Raw genomic sequence first — 19,149 nt, forward strand, 5'->3', positions numbered from 1 at the left:
AATCTGGCCTGATAGGCTGTAGATGTAGATACAGACCGAGTAGAGTGAGCCTTCACCCGGAACGGTAAATCTTTACCCCCTTAGGAATAAATGAAAAAAATACAACTGGAGATGCACCTGGACAGCGTGACTTTGGAGACAGAAACCCAATTCTGTTTTCCGAAAAGGAAACAACTGATCAGATTTCCTGAGGTCTTTCGTTCTGTGTAGATAAAAACATAATTGTCTGTGTACATCCAATTGATGAAATCTGAATTCTGCCTTGTTTATGAACTGAGGAATAAACACTGGTAATTCAATAGATTGATTAAGGTTACTGATTGACGCCACTTTGGGAAGAAAGGAGGGGTTCGGTCCGAGAGAAACCCTGTCCTTATGAAAAATCAAATAAGGGGATTTGACTGATAAAGCTTGAAGCTCCGAAACTAGTCTGGCTGATGCGATGGCTACTAAAAAGACATCATTCCAAGTTAAGAATTTTAAATCACAAGTGGCTGCAAGCTCAAAGGGGGGTGAAGTAAGACCCTGTAGAACAAAGTTTAAGTCCCAAGGCATGACAGGTTCTGATAACGGAGGACAAAGTAACAGAGTGCCCTTCAGAAAAGCCTTACAGACTCTGTGTGCACCATCAGGCTAGGCTCGTCTGTGACATGAAAGGTAGAAATCGCCACCAATTGGACGTTAATGGTTGCGGCCACTGAACCCTGGTTAAAGAGCATAGACAAGAACTCCAATACAGACAAAATTGGAGCTGTGCAAGGGTCAATCTTTTTGGTATGCGCCCAGATTGAAAACCTCTTCCACTTACTGTAATAAATCTTCCTGGTCGAGGGCTTATGAGAGGAAGATAAAATATGAACCACCTCCGGTGAAAAATGTTGAAGCCTAACTAATGACAGAAGTGGAGTAGTCAGGCTGTCAACCGGAGGGTCCGAAGAGAGGGATGGAGCTGCCCTGACATGTGTGTCAGTAAGTCTGGTTGTGGGTCCAGAATCCAAGGAGCATCCATGAGATAGGGATGGAGAAAGGGGAACCAAATTTGATGAGGCCAATCAGAATCATTCTGCTTCCCAAGGATTGCGCTTTCTGAATAACCTTTGACAGTAAGTAACAGGAGGGAAGGCACATAGTAGACCGGAGGGCCAATCGTGGACTAAAGCGTCCCTGGGCGACTCCCACTGAGGGGGAATTAACGTGAAGTAGCTGCTGCATTTGGCATTGAGGCAGCTGGCAAAAAGGTCGTAGCAAGGCTGACCCCACCTGCGGAAGATCTGTTCCGCAACCTGACAGTTCAGGGACCACTCGTGAGGCAGCAGAAAAGCTCTGCTTAGCCTGTATGCGATCACACTGTATTTCCCCGGAATGTGCTTTGCCACCAGAAAACGTTGGAAAGACACTGCCCACTGCCACACTCGCATAGCCTCTCTGCAAAGGGGATAAGATTTGGTTCTCCCTGCTTGTTCAGATACCACACCACTGACATATTGTCCGAGTGGATTGCAATAGTCCCGAGAGGAAGAAAACTCTAAAGTGCTTGCAATGCTAGCAGCACAGCTAATCTCCAGGACATTGATATGCAGATGCATCTCGTGCTCTTGCCACGTGCCTTGGACTGTCCTGCCTAGATAATGCCCCCCCCCCCCCGCACCCCATCTGGGAGGCCTCCGTGGTCACCGTGGCAAATCGGGGGCGCAGGAACGAAGGGCTTTCCTGCATTCAGGTTGGCGGTACAAAGCCACCAACTGAGATCCTGTTTGCACCTGTCTGAGTAGAATAGGGTGAGAAAGTGGAAGATGTTGGGAGACTACTAGGCAAAGAGAAGCCACTGAAGAAGCCTCACATGTAACCTTGCCAGGGGGACTAACAATCGTTGCAGCCATTGTCCCCAACAGTTGGAGGACCCATCTTGCCTTCGCTGTTCTCAGAGGGAGGAAGGCGTGAACTTGTTGTAGGACTGATTCTTTCCTGTGGTAGAAATGCCCGCATGAGGACGGTGTCTAGTTCTGCGCCTATAAAAGTGACACGCTGTGAGGGCAACAAGGCAGATTTTTCCCAGTTCGTAGTACAAAAGCAAGGTGAGGCCGATACAATGCCAATAAGGAGATGAACAGATATCCACAAGAGAACAAACCAAACTGGTAAATACTGACCAACTCAAAAAACTGCAGAAAAAACTCCGTAACCACCTTTACACGAACACTGCTTTATTGTTGACCTAGGTTTCGTCCTTACGAACTTCCTCAGAATACAGTCTATCATTCTACATCATTTATTTATACAATACTGATTATTCAATAATCATATTAATTAATGACCTAATTTCCCGCCATACTTTCTTAAAAGGGAAATGGTATTGATTCAAAAAAATGTATGTAAATATATACGTTTTTCTCTCTCATTTAAAACCAACACATATATATATACATTATACTCTCATGCACTTTACAAATAGACATATACATATAATCTAATACAAATCAACTTACAAAATACTATAAAATTGTGTATAGCTATTAATTTGATCAATTTGTAATGACATATAATGAATGATTTATTACCCTATTTATTATTGTTATACTACATGTATACTATAATAAATATATATATTAACCCTATGATGTTACTGAGTATATATTTTCTTTTACTACGAATTAATTTATTAATGAAATATATATCAAGTTATATGCTGTTAGAATATAATCTTATAAGCAGAGAGCTTAACTATAATGTTTTTAATGTGATGTATTCCTATCTTTATTATACAGTTAATATAATTACATTATAAGAGAAATTTATGAAAAAATTGTGTAAAAAAATTGCACCCTGTATATATTGATTCCATTATAAGTGTATGTATCCATAATATGTATCAATATTTGATCTTATGTTGTTATAATATTTAATTTTTATGCAAATTATTAAATTTTAAATAAATAAATAAATGAATTTGATACTTAATTAATGAATATCATACTGTGTCATACATTGTATATTCTATTTAATTTCAATACTGGCATAATGCTCATATATTCGTTTATACCCGGAGGTATACATGCATTAAGCAGTATTTGCCATTTTAATTCTTCCATATCCAAATGATATATGGTTGTCCTTCCCTGTAGATCTTGTTTAATTTGAGTTACTACCATAAATTTAAAGGTATGATCTTTATATTCCATAATGTGTCTTGCTAAAGCATTACTATTCTTCTGATGTTTTATATCCAATAGATGTTCTTTGATTCTTTGTCTGAATTTTCTTTTCGTTTTTCCCACGTAAAATACATTACATTGCTGACACAAGGCTATGTATACTATATTAGTTGTTTGACAGTTATAATGTCCATATATTAATATATTACATCCATTAACTGTAACATTAAAACCTGTTACATGAATATAATTGCATGTCTTACATGCTCCACATTTGAAATTCCCTTTTCTTGCACTCATACATTGCCCAGTTTTACTTTTGTGTTCCAATATATTTTTAAAAGAAGGACTTTTTTTATACACAGATTTTTCCCAGTTCAATGTGATGCCCAATTGTTGACATATGTTGATAGCAGCGTCCCTGGTCTGAATTAGTAGATGCCTGGTGGTGGCAGTAAGGAGCCAGTCATTCAGATATGGAAACACTTGGAATCCCTGACGTCTCAAGTGAGCAGTCACCACTGCCATGCATTTGGTAAACACTCTGGGGGCTGTGGTGAGACCAAAGGGCAGGGCTCGAAACTGAAAATTACTGGCTACCAGCCAAAAGCGTAAGTGACTTCTGGATGCCCTGTCCATCTTTATGTGGTAGTAAGCATCCTTGAGGTCGATGGAGCACATCCACACTTTTCCCAACAATGGGAGAATAGACTGCAATGTGACCATTCGGAACTTGGACTTTTGCACGTGGGTGTTCAACTGGCTGAAATCCAATATGGGTCTCCAGTCCCCTGTCCTTTTTGGCACCAAAAAGAATCTGGAGCAAGTCCTTAATCCGATCTGGTCTGAGGGGACATGTTGGATGGCTCCTTTTTCTAGCAGCTTTGAAACTTCTGAAGCTGCGTAATCCCTCTGAATGGGTGGAACGTCCAGGATTTCTTGATTGGAGGGGGATCTGACGAGAAGGGGATGACATATCCTCCGGAAATTATTCGTAGAACCCATTGGTCCTGGGGTGATGTCTTGCCAGGCCTCCGGGTATAACTAGATTTGACCCCCGACTGGCTCCGGAAACTCACAGTCTGGCCTCCCATCAGGAGCGGCAGTAGGGAGAACCACGAAAGGAATCGCGATCTCCCGAGTTGCGGGGGCCTCCTCTGCCCCTAGGGCGGCATCTCCCTGAATAACCACCCCCTCCCCCTGCCTCTGGAGGGGGGCTCACCTTGTGCATCGGGAAAAAAACCTCTGATTTCTTGAACCACATTTTGCCACCCCTCTGGGCCTTGGGATAAGGCCTAGAGGGAAGGGAAAAACAGACTCCTACGGCAGACAGTTTTTCCCTCCTGCTCACACCTGGTGAGGTGTCTCACCTTGGTTCCGAACAAAGAGGAACCATTGAAAGGAGCGTAGGTGAATGAAGACTTGAAGGCCTCCGCGGAATGACAAAGGCGCATCCAGGCCTGCATCCTAAGAGCAACTCCTGAACTTGCTGCCCTACTCGCTCCTTCGGCAGCATATGAAATCAGCCTCATGGAGGAGTTTGCAATGGAATTGAGGGTAGACATCTGAGCATTGACTGTCTGGGCCACCGCCTCAGAAACGTTACCCGTGAGAGCATCTCCAAGCTCCTTGAGGAGATCTCTCTGGAGCAGTGTAAAGTGAGATAAATTCAGTGACCGTAAGGTAAAGGTTGCTGAAGAGAAGGTACGCTTCCCGTACCGGTCCATGGTCCTACACTCCTTGTTAGGGGGATGGACGGTGAAGAAGGCTCGGCTAATTCCTTCTGAGTGGCAGCTACCACCACCATGGCATCCACAGAGACTCCCTTGGACAAATTCCTTATCAGGAGGAGCAGGCAAAAATTTATTGGCTCTCCTGGGGACTGGTTCCACAGAGTCAGGGGTTTCCCACACCCTTCGACAAACCAAATCCAGAAGCTCAAAGGTAGAGATACCCAGGAGGCGGATGGCTGCGCACCAAAGGCCTTCAGGAAGACAGACTCCTCCTCGGAGGGGCTTTGGATGGCCAGTCACCTCTTTTGTTTCAAAATCTCTAGGATGTCAGAGAAAGACATCCTCAGAGGATGACTTGGGGGGGCCCCTCCGATTCCTCAAGGTCGGTGCCTGATGTGAAAGACTCATCCTGGGAATCTATGTGCTTCCTCTTGTCTTCTTTCTGGGTGGCTCCTCAGGCAAAAACTCTGAGGGGCCCTCAGAAATGTGGGGACCACTCATGGGGGTACCCTGAGGCCTTGGGGGCACCGCTGTATAGAGACAGATGATCAGAGACCTGCACCGGTGTAGTAGGGGACAGAATGACCGACCCGCATGATGCCAGCGCACTCCGCATGGCTTTGAAGGCTGCCCCCCCCACGAGACCGAAGAACGACCAGCCTCCGAAGCCACTACAGGAGTCAAACTTCCCTGCACCGAAGCACCGAGAGGGAGACTAGGAACAGAGAGGTGTCCTGAAACCTCTCCCTCGGGTCCGACCGAAGAATCCTGAGTCCTGAATCCCGTGGATGGCACCAACGAGGTCGGAGCTGACATTGGCACCGATAAGCCAGGAGGGGCTGTCGGAACCAACCTAGGGACATCACACGGAGCCGAGCACTCCGGCTCCGAAAGCAGAGGTGCACTTGGAGGAGGAAGTATCGAAGCAGGTTGAGGGACGGGCTCCGGAGCAGACTGGGTTGGAGCCGAGAACAATTTTGCCAAAACCGGTGACTGAAGGAGTCTCTGCACAACTCTATCGACATCCACATCTGATAAGGTCCTGGAGGATTTAGAGGATAGAGAGGGAGATAGAGACCTCCTCTCCGAAGGGGACCTGCGAGGAGGTGATACCGGCCTAATGCTAAGCGATCGGCTCCAAAAAGGTTCCAAGATGATTGGAGCCGAAGCAGGTTCCATAACAACTGACACCTCCTGCGGCCCCGAGAACAATGGAGCCGAGGATGTCGAAGCAGACTTTGCTATTTTCTCTTGTGGCTCTGAGGAGACTGATGGAGCCGGAGATCTCTCTAGATTTAGAGGATTTTGCCTTATAGCTGGAAGCAGATTCCAGACCCTCCTCGAAGGAGGGTTTCAGAAGTCCCTTCAAAATCAATTTATTTTTCCTTTCCTGAAGAACGCACGGACTAAAGGCACGACAGAAAGTGCATGACTCCTGGAGATGAATTGCTCCCAGACAATACACACAGACAGAATGTCCATCGGTAATGGACATTTTATAACTGCAACTAGAGCATTTCTTGAAGCCCTAAGGCTTGTGCTCCTTAGTATCTTTGGACATAGTTAACCAACAACAAAAGGCACCAAAGACAAATAATCACTGAATCAAGGACCAATGGTCAAACAGTCACAAGGCGGGAAAGACCTACCATGAACAAAATACCTCGATCTCTAATTTAAACGATCCTTAGACACAAACACAAGGGGGAAAGGACTAAAACCTCTAATTTAAACGGTTTTAGACCCGGTAAAGTTTATAACACAAGGAAAGCAAGGGGACAGACTAGGTACTCTAACAAACGGGTCTAGCCCATTGCAAACAGCTAGTGGGACACCACAGAAAAACAATCAAAAACACAACTTTTCCACAATACAAGACCAGAACACACAATAGCTATTAAAATAGCTTTTTGTTTGCAACAAATTCTCTGATAATGAAGAAAAAGGGTACTTAGCCACAGCCAAGAGCGAGACCACATCCAAGCTATATGAGTGGCAAATGAGATCTGGGGATAGAGAGCAGTGCAGCATGGGATACCATCTTAGCCCAGCCAACAGAAAGACTTTGAGCTAGAAAAGTTGGCAGAGTCAGAGCAGACATTCAGCTCCGAACCATGGGTAAGAAATGTAGGCAAGACTGGACTACATAACATCAAGCTTGTTGGGCCGCACAAGCATACAGGCAAAGAATGCAGAGGTATTCTAGCTGCAACTTGTCCAACTTTGAAGATGACTCTTCAGTGACCAAACAGAAACCATTAAGAGAAGCTGCAACTCATTTAACAATATCAGCAACTAAGTTCAGACATCGACCAGCATAAGTTTCAACAATTTCTGCCTGTGAAAAATCACAGTACCACACCACCCACTTTCTCGGCTCTAAGCTTACCAGTACTAAATTACCAAGCTAGAAAGGAAAGGAGAAAATGTATAGACCACTATATTTTAATCTAGAAAAGGCAAATGTATACATTGCCATGTGGCAAGACCAACTCACACATTTTAGTTTCCTACTATGGCTGAAAGCAGCACATTTACATTCAGTTTTCAATTTCTGATACATTCCACCCTACCAACCTACGATTCTTTCTGCTGCCACATACCCTATATTTTATTTATTTATTTATTTATTTTTTTATTTTACATTTGTTTACCGGGCTAGTCCAACTGGATATATGTCCATTTTCAGTGGCGGCCCGGGGAGAAAAGCTCCACTACATACTACTAAACAATTTTAAGATATACATCAATATACAAAAATAAAGGGAAAAAAAACATATGCAATAACTTTGAAACAGGTTGAATTAAATTTTGAGTGAAATGAAAAACCTAGGATGGTAGAGAGAGAGAAAGGATAAAGAATATTTAATAATTATTTAGAGTAAGTAGAAGAGAGGAAAAAGAATGGATGTTAAGGAGTCAGATAATGATGGAAAAAAAAAAAGAGCACTAACCTGGGTTATGACAAGAGCATAGCCAATGGATATTTAGGAAGGATTTTAGTTTAGTTTGATATTGGGAGAGTGATGTTAGGGATGTGAGTTCCTGTGGTAACTTGTTCCATATTTTGCCAACTGAGTTGGAAAATGTGGAGTCACCTGCTGAGTTTTTGGATCGGGATGTTTGGACTAGTATTTTGTTGGTGGAGCGTAGATGCCTCTGATTGTTATAGGGTGTTATGAGGGAGGAGAGTATTGGGGTGTTTTCAGGGTGATGTAAGGCATTATGGGCAATAGTGAGTTGATAGTATTGTATGAGGTGTGGTAGTTCCAGCCACCCAAGCTTTTTAAGATTTAAACAATGATGAGTTCTATATGGAGAGGCAGTTGCAAATCTGGCAATATTATTATATGATGAAGTAAGTTTGCTAAGATTATGTTTAGAGAGATTTGTGTATATGGAGGAAGCATATAAAAGAGTTGAGATTAAGTGAGTTCTGGCTATGGTAGTTTTGGCTTCAGGAGTAAGAAAAGATTTGATTCTATAGAGACAGCCTAGTTTTCTGTTGGTCGATTTTATTGTAAGATTAATATGATTGTCAAATTTTAATTGATTATCAATAGTGATACCCAAGAGTTTTGTTGTTTGGTCAGGAGAGATAATGGTTCCATTATCAGATATTAGTGTGAAATGGATAGAGGTAGACAAGTGGGTGGGTGAAAAAAGCAAGAGTTTGGTTTTCTTGGGGTTAAGGAGAAGGCAATGATTAGAGAACCATTGTTCTATAGTTGAGAATGTTTTTTGTGTGAGAGTGAAGTTCTGACTGTGTTGAGGCTGCACAAATGATGGTAGTATCATCTGCATATTGAATACAAGCTGTTTGTGGAGTAGCTAGATGAAGTTCATTAATGAAAATGGAAAACAAGAGTGGACCTAAAATAGAGCCCTGAGGGACTCCTATAGTGGTGGGGAGAAGATCAGAGAGTTGGTTTTCCCATAGAACTGCTTGTTTGCGATTGTCTAGATAAGATGTGAACCAGCATAAGGCAAGATTATCTAGAGAGAAAGATTTTAAACGATGGAGAAGAAGCTGGTGATTTACCATGTCGAAGGCTTTGGACAGGTCTACGAAGAATGCTGAAGGAGTATTATTGTTGCGGTTTTTATTAATTGAGTCAATGAAGGATAGTAAGGCTGTACTAGTACTATGGTATGGTCGAAACCCATGTTGGCAATATATATAGAGCATTTAATGATCCAGAAGAGGCTCACGTGTTATGAATGCTCATAAAAATGTTACTTACAAATAAATCCTCAATGGAAACAATTTAAACACCTCAAAGAACAAAAGTTCAACTAAATAATCTGTACTATTGCTGTAGATATTGCACATACTGCTATTTAAAACAATTCCAGACTGCTTACATTATCAGCCTCACATTTGGAAGCTCTACTTTTCTTTTTCTTCTTTCTGCTTTTGCTTTTTAAGCTGGTCTCTTCAGAGCAGTTTACCCAGCATTCTACACAGCTATCACCATCTTCCTCCTCATCTTCAATGCAATGATGTATACAAGGATCGTCGCCTATTACAAACAAAAGGAAAAAGTCAACGTTAATTCAAGGAACTAAGAAAGGGGTCTTCCTTACTGTGGGCTCAAACGGCCTTTATTGTGCTATGCTTAATGCATATGCAGTCCACACTAAAACTTCAATCAAACGCCTCAAACTTCAAGTGAAACAGTTTTAAGTTTATTCTTACTTGCTTCATCATGGTTGCAAATTCCTTCTGTACAAGCCACGTCAGAACCTTCTCGAGACCCAGTTTCACTGCCTTCCATGCTAGATGAATAACCACAATCGCTACCATTACAGTTCTGTGATAAATCTATAAAGTACACAAAAAGCACAACAAATTTACTGTGACATTACAGTTCAGCAACTTGTACTACACCAGAAGTACAATGAATACTGTTGCAATGATGTAAAAATTTTGCTTTGGAATACGCACCAGCGTTTCTTAAAGTTGTGAGTAAAGAGGTACCGGAAAGAGAGAACATACACTTGTTCAACTGATGCTGACTTCTTAAATTTGGCTGCATCATGGTAACTAATCAAACTGGCTTACAACATAGAATCTGCTACTTGCAACACAAAAACATTCCATGTTGTAAGCTGATCTACATACAACACAAACATTTCATGCTATAAACAAAGAATTTTTTTTTAATTTTATTTTTATTTTACATTTGTTGACTGGGCTAGTCTAACTGGATATATGTCCATTTTCAGTAGAGGCCCGGGAAGATGAGCTTTGTGAAAACACAAGCAAAACCGTATACACAAAAATTAATATATACATTAATACAGGTACAGTACAGAGATAATCAAAGAGGGCAAACATTCATAACATAGTGCAAAAAAAATGCAGGTACAATACATAATATAAAAAAGAAAGCAGCGAATGATATAATTATATTAGCAAAAAAGTTGTCACAATAATAAGTTTCAAGAAGATGCAAGTAACAGTATCTAGAAGGACAAGGCTGTTGTTGTTAAGGAAAAGAGAACTTGATTAATGAGAAGAAGAGGGTAGGCAGAACCAAGTTAGAACAGCTAGCTGATTAGTCAGGTTTAGTACAGGGGGCACAACCAGTGTGTTCTGAGGAAAAGTTTGTTTGATTTTGAAAAGTGATATAGAGGGAATTGAGGAAAGTTCACCAGGAAGAAGGTTCCAGGACTTTCCAACAGTATTAGAGAAGACAGAGTCCCCAGCCCTGTTGTTTGATTTAGAAATATTTACAAGAAGTTTATGTGATGATTGTAAGGTCTGCAAATTGTTATAGGGGATGATGAGGGTAGATAGGAGTATTGGAGGGTTGGTAAAGGGTCTTATGGGCAATGGTCAGTTGGTGGAATTTAAGCTTATTTTGTAGTTCAAGCTATCCTAGCTGCTTTAGATTATAACAGTGGTGGGTTCTGAATGAGTTTCCTGTAGCAAATCTGGCTATGTTATTGTAGGAGTTTTCCATTTTATTGAGGTTATTTTTAGATAGATTAGTATATACGGGTGAGGAAAAGAGGAGAGTATAGATTAGATGAGTGTGAGCAATAGGTATTCTAGCTGCAGGAGAAAGGAAGGGTTTTGATCCTGTAGAGAGAGCCTAGCTTTCAGTTAACAGTTTTTAGAGTATTATTGATTCGTTTTATTTCGGCTTTTTCCCAGTTAGGGGTCGCCACAGCGGATCACCTGTCCGCTCATGATTGGCAGTGGAGTTTTACGGTGTCGAGTTGCCAGCCTGGCGCCCAACCTTCCACAGAAGGCACACACACCTAAGGCCAATTTAGAGTGTCCAATTCACCCTCAGCATGTCTTTGGGATGTGGGAGGAAACCCACGCAACCACAGGGAGGACATGCAGACTCCACACAGAAGGCACCCCAGCAGAGAATCGAACCAGAGAACCTCTTGCTGTGAGGCGACAATGCTAACTGCTGCACCACCGTGGCCGCCCATTTTAGAGTATTATTGATATGGGTGTCGAAGTTGAGGTTGTTGTAGATGGTGATACCTAGTAGTTTGGTAGTTGGATCTGGGGATATGAGAGTACCGTTATTGGATGGTACTGTGAAATCTATTGGGGAGGACTTACGAGTAGGAGTAAAAAGGAGGAGTTTATTTTTTGGAGTTCAGGAGGAGACAGCGCTGTGTAAGCCATTGTTCAATTGTGTTAAACACATTTGGGGTAAGGGAGTGAAGTTCAGATCTAGATGTGGATGAGCATAGAAGTGCGGAATCGTCTGCGTATTAGATGCATATAGCTTGGGGGATTGCTAGGTGAAGGTCACTGATAAATATAGAAAAAAGAGAGGCCTTAATATGGACCCTTGAGGGACACCAAAGTTAACGGGCAGGTGGGTAGATAGAATGTTGTGCCAAAGCACAGCCTGTTGTCTTATCTAAGTAGGACTTGAACCATTTTATAGCGAGTGCATCTACTGACAGGGATTTGAGGATATTTATAAGTATCTGGTGATTTACCATATAGAATGCCTTGGACAAATCGATAAACAGTGCAGAGGAAAGCATATTGTGGTTACGTTTTTTGTTAATACAGTCAGTAAAGGAAAGGAGGGGCAGTAGTAGTGCTGTGGAAAGGTCTGAAACCATGTTGACAGCTGGATAGTAAATTATTTTGGATTAGGTGGTCTAGCAATTGCCTGTGGATGCATTTTTCCATGATCTTTGCCTTTGCATACAAGGTTTTACTATAATCAACACCAACACCACTACTACACTGCACTGTTAACAGTGGCTGAAACATGAAGATCTACAATTTATGCATTTATTACATTTGTTAACCAGATAAGTAAAACTGGTTCTCTGACCCTTTTCAGACACAACACAGACCAAGAATGCTCAAATTTACCATAACAAGCTGAAAAAAGAACATTAAAATTTTATTTAGCTTACATAAACTTATACATGCTGCCAAAACAATGATACACTGTCATATGCTGGTAAAAAGCAAAACCTTAATATACTGAACTAGAAGGAAAATTAATCATTTCACATATTACATGCAAAGTTATCTGATGCCTCAGTGTTCCTTAAGTGACTAAAGCAAAATCTGATTGCCTACTGCCTCCTGAGGTCATCTGGAATAAACTAGGCTAACTGTGTATGGAAGATAACATGTTCCAGCTAAGTCCAGCAATACTCAGTACAACTTTATTGAATACAGAGTCAAGACGGACACCATATTCTAGGCATGCCTTCCCTTCTAATTATAGGCAAGCTGGACAACAGCCCCCTAGTAAGGTCAATAAAGTCTCAATCCATCACCACCACACAATCCTAAATCAGCAAGAATTATAGCCATCATTTCTGTAACAAATGCTGCCCATCTCCATAACTGCTAAGCCTCTGCATGCAAGTTATTACTTGTAGAAAGACAAGCATGAAGTTAAAAATATACTTTCTAACTCTTCATTTACAAATGCAAGTCACTCCAAATCATCATACAGTCCCTTTTGCATTGTCATTTTCAGCGCTATACTTTGGGACATGACTCTTGTCTTCTTAGTCCAGTATAAAATATCTGTGTTAATGAAGGCATTAAACTGTGCACTGCACGCAATATTGAAGAAATTGGAACTAATCAATCCTGACTGATCTAGCTTACATAGTTTCAAAAGCCAACTTTCAACATGACACTATGATGTAAAACAAAAATTATGCCCTCCCTAAAGCCAATAACCAAATGTATTTCAAAGTGCTCTGTCTTGGGGCCAATATGTGTTTGCTGCAATGAACTGAAAATTTTAAAGTATGCAAACAACCACTCTAACAATAATTAAAAGCAAATGGAGCTAATGTTCGCGAGTGGTTTTAGTATAGACTCATTAATAAATTTTAACAAAACGAAAGTTATGTACATAATGCTAGATCTCTGTGTTGCCTTCTTCCATCAGCCTCAACTAATAATAAAGATTACAGAAGTGAAACAGATTCTCCATCTGGGCTTCAACCAAATACATAGATCCCTTTTCTGCTCTCTTAACACTAACTGTAGATCTTTCATGCAGGAGTTAGCTACGTCAAGATTCAAGTTTGAATGGCAGCTATTCTGAATAGTCATGCTGGTGAAGGTCAGATGCCTATGGAGTTTAAAAAATTCAAAAGCGTTTTTGAGAGGCACTTTTCTGGCATCAATCGTTCGATAACTGTCAAACTCACTACAACAGCAGGGGCAGGAAGGAGGGAGGGTTGAACCAAACAGAGAGGGACACCACTGATCTATCATTATGGTAAATATATAACTTTCATATCTGATTATGTCCTTTTGGTCTGGATTCAATCTGTAGGACAGGGTCCCTAGTCATGTAAAACCCTAGGGAAGTCTTACGGAAGGCTACTGCTCAATACACTGGAACTGAATGTCCAACTTGTAGTAGGACACAAACATGAGGGCCTACCCAAGTAGCAGCTGTACAATCATCATCCAAAGCACCTCTGAAAAAAAACTATACGAGAAACGATAATTCTAGTAGAATGACCTTTCTTTTTACAATGCAAGGATAGCCATGTAGAGTAACCGTAGACACTGGCATGCCCAACCAGGCCTTTGAAAAGGAAGCAAATAACTCTTCACATTTTCTGTGTTGGAAAACTCAGGAAAGAACACTGGTAAGTGAATGAACTCAAAACTGTTCTCCACAGCCACCATAGGGAGAAAACCAGGATCCATACAGAGGGGGATCCCTGCCTCTATGAAAAAAATACAGGGCTTGCAGTTCTGATACCACTTGGCGGAAGTAACAGCCACTAAGAATGAAGTCTTTCAAAACAAAAACTTCAAGTCAGATGTAGCAGAAGGTTCAAATGGAAGTGCAGCCAGCACATGAAGCATGATAGATACATCCCACAGTGGGACATAAGCCTATAACACTCAAAAACACACTCTGGAGAAAAGTCTTCAAAATTTTGCAAGCAGCCAATGGCATACTGTCCTTACCAGTGTGAAATCTGGGAATACCCACCAATTGTACCTTAACAGTAGAATAACTGGATACAGAGTTAAACAAATCTGCTAGAAACCTCAGAATTGCCTCTAAAGGAGTTGAAAAGGGATACAAACCCTTAAAAAGTTAGCCTAACAAGTGAAGAGTTTCGACATACTAGCATACATCCTACGGAAATACATTTTGAGAAAGCAAAATCTGCAGTACTCTTTCTGAAAATGTGGGATTTCTTATCAGGGGAATTGGAGAAACCATATGGATAACTTGAGTGTCTAAAGGTTAGGCGGATCCAGCACCACTGGGTGAGAAATCAGATCCAGACTGGCTGCTAGGACCTAAGAAGGGTAACTTCAGAAAAGGCCGAAGAAAGAGGAGCTCCACCTGACAGGGCCAAAAGGGTGCAATGAACATTAAAGTTGCTCTGCAACAGGCTGCCCTCTGAACAAACTATTAGGGAGATTGGACGATAAGCAGAGAGAAGATTTGGGGGACAAGCATACAGAACAGTGTCCCTGGGTGACTGCTTCTGAGGAGGAACTAAAGCATAACAGCTGCTACACTTTGCGTTAGATAAGGGATGTGAACAGACTGCAACATGGATTGCCCCAGTGCTGAAAAATCAGAACAGCAACTCTCCGATTCAGGGACCACTTGTGCAAAAATAAAATGTTCCTGCTCAGACTGTCTGCCAATATGTTGGATTTCCCCAAAATGTGAGCTGCAACCAAAAACCACAGAGACAAAATTGCCCACTGCCAGACTCTAAAGGTCTCCTGACAAAAAGGATAGGGAATGGGTTCTCCTGTTTATTTAGACACCAAACAAACATGTCGGTCTGAAGTGAAATCACATCCTTGGGAACAGCATCCTGATAGACCTGCATTGCAAGGAGGACAACTGTTATCTCAGAGATGTTTATTTGAAGACCGACCTCGGCAGTGGACCAGGAGCCCTGGGACAGTCCTGCTTTGAAATGCCCCCCCAGAACAGAGAGGCATCCATTTTGTGGTGACCATGCTGGAGGGATGAACAGTCTCCCAGTGGACACAAAGGGAGACTCCAACCAGCATATGATCTTGATAGAAATTTATCAACAAAATAGGGAACCCCATCTGATGCAGCAACTACAACCACTGCACCGCCAGTGTCCAATGCAGAATCCTCATATGGCACCTAAGCTAGGGAAATCAAGCGGCTGATGGCTGCCATGTGTCTTTGAAGCCTGAGAAAGAGAAGCTGGGGGGTTTTGGCAAGAGATCAGAAACAGACCATGCAGGGTCAATGGCCTGGAAAGTGAGAGTCTTGCTATCTGAAAAACTGTGGCCAAGTGGCAACCTATGAACTCTAGCGTTTTTCCCAGGGAGGAAGCTGAACTTCTGACAGTTGATTGCAATTCCTCAAGGAGCTGCACAGCTAGAGTAAGGTGTCACTACCCACCAAACCTAAAGCACATTTAACTAGCTATCATTCTAAGTCTTTTGGATTAAGCACTTGGGCTTCAGACCAGTTGTTTTACATTAGGAAGGTTTGTGGCCTGCACTGTGGTGGCAGGACAGGTAGCTTGCATCCTTCTAAGTTGTGAACTGCTGATTGAGGGCTCAGTGTCTGTTATTCTAAAAGTGTATTAGTTCTGGTTTAAGCACTTGGGCTTCAGGCCAGTTATTTTACATTAAGAAGGTTTGTGGTCTGCACACTTGTGGGAGGAGAGGCTGGACTCTGCCCTTCTGAGCTGGGAATTTCTGGTTAAAGGCTTATAGTGCCTGCATATGTGAACTGTTTCTTACTGAAATTGGTACACCTTGTTTGCTGTAGCATAGACTAGATCCAGGCCTGCTGAATCTAGCTTTATTTGTATGCTTGTTGTTGGTTTGCTTGTTATTTCCCTGAAACGCTAATTCCACCTAAAACGTGGCTTTTCAGCGCTTCTGTGGATCCCTAGTGATATCTGCATTGCTTACTGTACTTATTTCCTTGTTTCACTTGAAAGAAAGTTACTGTTTGTCGTTTTTGCATCTAAGTTACCTGTAACACATTGCATTTAAGTTACCTGGCACTTGCTCACTAAAGCTAAAATATTAAAAGCACTACACTCTCACAAACTCCCCTTGAGTACCTCGTTCCCCATTGGCCCTTTTTTTCAATTATAAAGGAATTCCCAATACTATACTGGCATGTCCAAAGGTCAGTTGTCAATCTCCTCTCCGGTCCAACTGGTGAATCTGGGAATCTTGAGGCAATGTTACAACTGCCTCATGTACACAGACAACCCTCTCCTCCTCCCAACAAATTCCAACACATGTGAGAGATGCAACCATATAGCCATACTGGAGGCTAAGCTCTCTCAACTCGGTACTGGCGAAACCAGTCAGGAGGAGAAGGAAACCACATTCACTACAATTCCAGTCTCACATAGACCTACTATTACAGCAAACCAAACACAAACACACAAAAACATACTCGGAGGCTCTAAATAAAAATCTGCCTAAGCAGCAGAGACCTCCAAAGCAGACACCCAAGCAACCGCTACCCCAAAACAAAACACGTGCAACACATAGCTCACAAAGCCAGTGTGCCGAACAGTCACAGCCCTTAAGGCTAAACACACCTTATACACTTGTAATAGGTGACTATAGTCAGGCACACTGACGTCCCGCTCACCAGGCTGAACAAGGTCACGGTGAGCTGCCTGTCGGGCGCTAAGATCAGCTACATAACACAAGCACTCGGGTCACTCCAAGGCAAGTACAAATAGGACTCAGTCATTGTCCATGCTGGTGTGAATGACCTGAGACGTACCTCCCTGGACTACATGAAAAGAGACAGAGGAGCTCTCTGAGCATGTAGCCCAGGCCGGTATGACCCTGACCTTGAGTAGTATCTTACCCTCACCAAGAATGATGCCACAATATGAAGACAAGATGATCAATTTCAACAACTGGCTTAAGTACTGGTGTCATTCAAGGGGGATCCAATGCCTGTCAGCCTGGGATGACATGCTCGACAAGCCATGATACTTCGCTAGGGATGGCTTGCACCCGTCACCCCTGGGCTTTCAGATATTGGCAAAGGTTCTTGCTACCCCCATAGTGCCTTTTTTAGGCAAGGCTCAAAAGACAAACCCACCTCCATAGGTATCACAAGGGATAAGAAACTGAGTAATGCTACTCAACGCCAGAAGCCTAAACCTCAAGATGCACGCACTCGAAACTCTCCTTAGCATGGAGAACATCGATATCTGTGCAGTAACAGAAACCTGGTTCAAGGCTCCCGAGAGCACCCCAGCACTACCAGGTAATACCTCATACCATGCTTTTCGGCCCCAAAACTTGGACCGAACCACAAAAGGAGGGGGAGTATCAATATTCGTCAAAGATACCCACACCTCCAGGTTGGTGGCACAGCACGAAGCATCAGAGACTATCCATGTGCAACTAACAGTGGGTAAAACTGCCTTCCAGTTTATAGCCTGCTACAGACCACCCTCTCAAACCCAGGCACCCCACTCGGCCTTCCTGAGAACACTGGAAAATATGAAGGTCTCTCCAAACACCATTATATTGGGCGACTTCAACTACCCAAACATAGACTGGGAGCATTACTCTAGCTCCAACACCCTAGCCCAAAGGTTCCTAGAATTTAAAAACTTAAATGCTATGGAACAACTTGTTACCACTCCAAGAGGGGAAAACATACTGGACCTGATCATCACCAAAATGGGGACTCTATGATCCAGACCAGAAGTGTATCCCTCACTGGTAAGATCAGACCATAAACTAATCTCACTGGATATTCACATCCCGACTCCACCCCCTGCCCTGAAAACCACAGTGAAAAACTTCTCTAAAGCAAATTTCACACTCCTCAAAACTGAGGTGGAATTCTTCAAAGCCCCCGGGCCTGTGGAAAATACGGTACAGACCGCAGAATCCTTTATAAACGCATTCCATGAACACCTTCAGGAATGCATGGATCATGCAATCCCAAATAAAACCAAGACCCAATCCTCCAAAGGCAGACGTCCTGTCTGGTGGACCCCAGCCATAAACAAACTATACAATAGAAGGAGGAAGCTACTACATGATAGAGCAAAATCCCAAAAAGGGAAGGCATCTCTGATCAGTATTAGCAAAAAACTACAGGCACTCATAAAATCGTCTAAGGCCAGCTTAGAGAGAAAAATTGCACAGGACACGAAGGATAATCACAAGGCTTTCTTTAGTTATGTTAGGAACCTGGGTGGGAATTCCCAGATATGCTCAGAATTAGTCCAAAATGACAAAAAATACACCAAACCCACAGACATTGCCAACATCCTAGCCGACAGGTTCAGCGCAAACTTCTCCCCTCCTTCCCACCAAAAGGGCAAATACCTATCCCAGCAGAGTGCTGCCCCCCCTGACATCTCAGATGCTCAGGTAAGAGCTGCCCTCTCCAAAGCAAAAAACACAGCATCAATGGGACCAGACGGTGTCCCGGGCTGCGTCCTACATGAACTCTAAGAGCAGCTAAACCCAAACATAAAACTACTGTTCAATCTCAGCCTTACTACAGGATATGTACCCAAAGAGTGGCGTACAGCAACAGTAGTCCCTCTCCACAAAGGTGGTGCCTCAACAGATCCTGGTAACTATCGCTCCATAAGCCTGACTAGCTTGGTCTGCAAAGCTATGGAAAGGATCATCATGGACCTCATAAATAAAGATATTGGGGACCTACAAACACTGGATCCTACCCAGTTCGGCTTTGTTAAGGGCAGATCCTGCCTCTTAAACCTGGTTGATTTCTTTGAAACAGTCACCAAGG

At 42.6% G+C, this 19,149-nt stretch overlaps 1 protein-coding gene across 1 annotated transcript in view; it reads right to left on the reverse strand.

Moving 5' to 3' along the window:
* The window catches only part of GGNBP2 (gametogenetin binding protein 2), a 677,078-nt gene that overhangs the window by 125,954 nt on the left and 531,975 nt on the right, over nucleotides 1–19,149 (reverse strand). Inside the window, exons 20-21 of the mRNA XM_044054566.1 lie at nucleotides 9,585–9,710; nucleotides 9,251–9,408 (exon numbers count right to left, since the gene is read on the reverse strand). Of these exons, the coding sequence (XP_043910501.1) occupies nucleotides 9,251–9,408; nucleotides 9,585–9,710 (284 nt within the window). The remainder of the gene's footprint in view (nucleotides 1–9,250; nucleotides 9,409–9,584; nucleotides 9,711–19,149) is intronic.

The sequence above is a fragment of the Protopterus annectens genome, chromosome 13.part0, assembly GCF_019279795.1.
Source record: "Protopterus annectens isolate FY-2018-M chromosome 13.part0, PAN1.0, whole genome shotgun sequence".
Taxonomy (NCBI): domain Eukaryota; kingdom Metazoa; phylum Chordata; order Ceratodontiformes; family Protopteridae; genus Protopterus; species Protopterus annectens.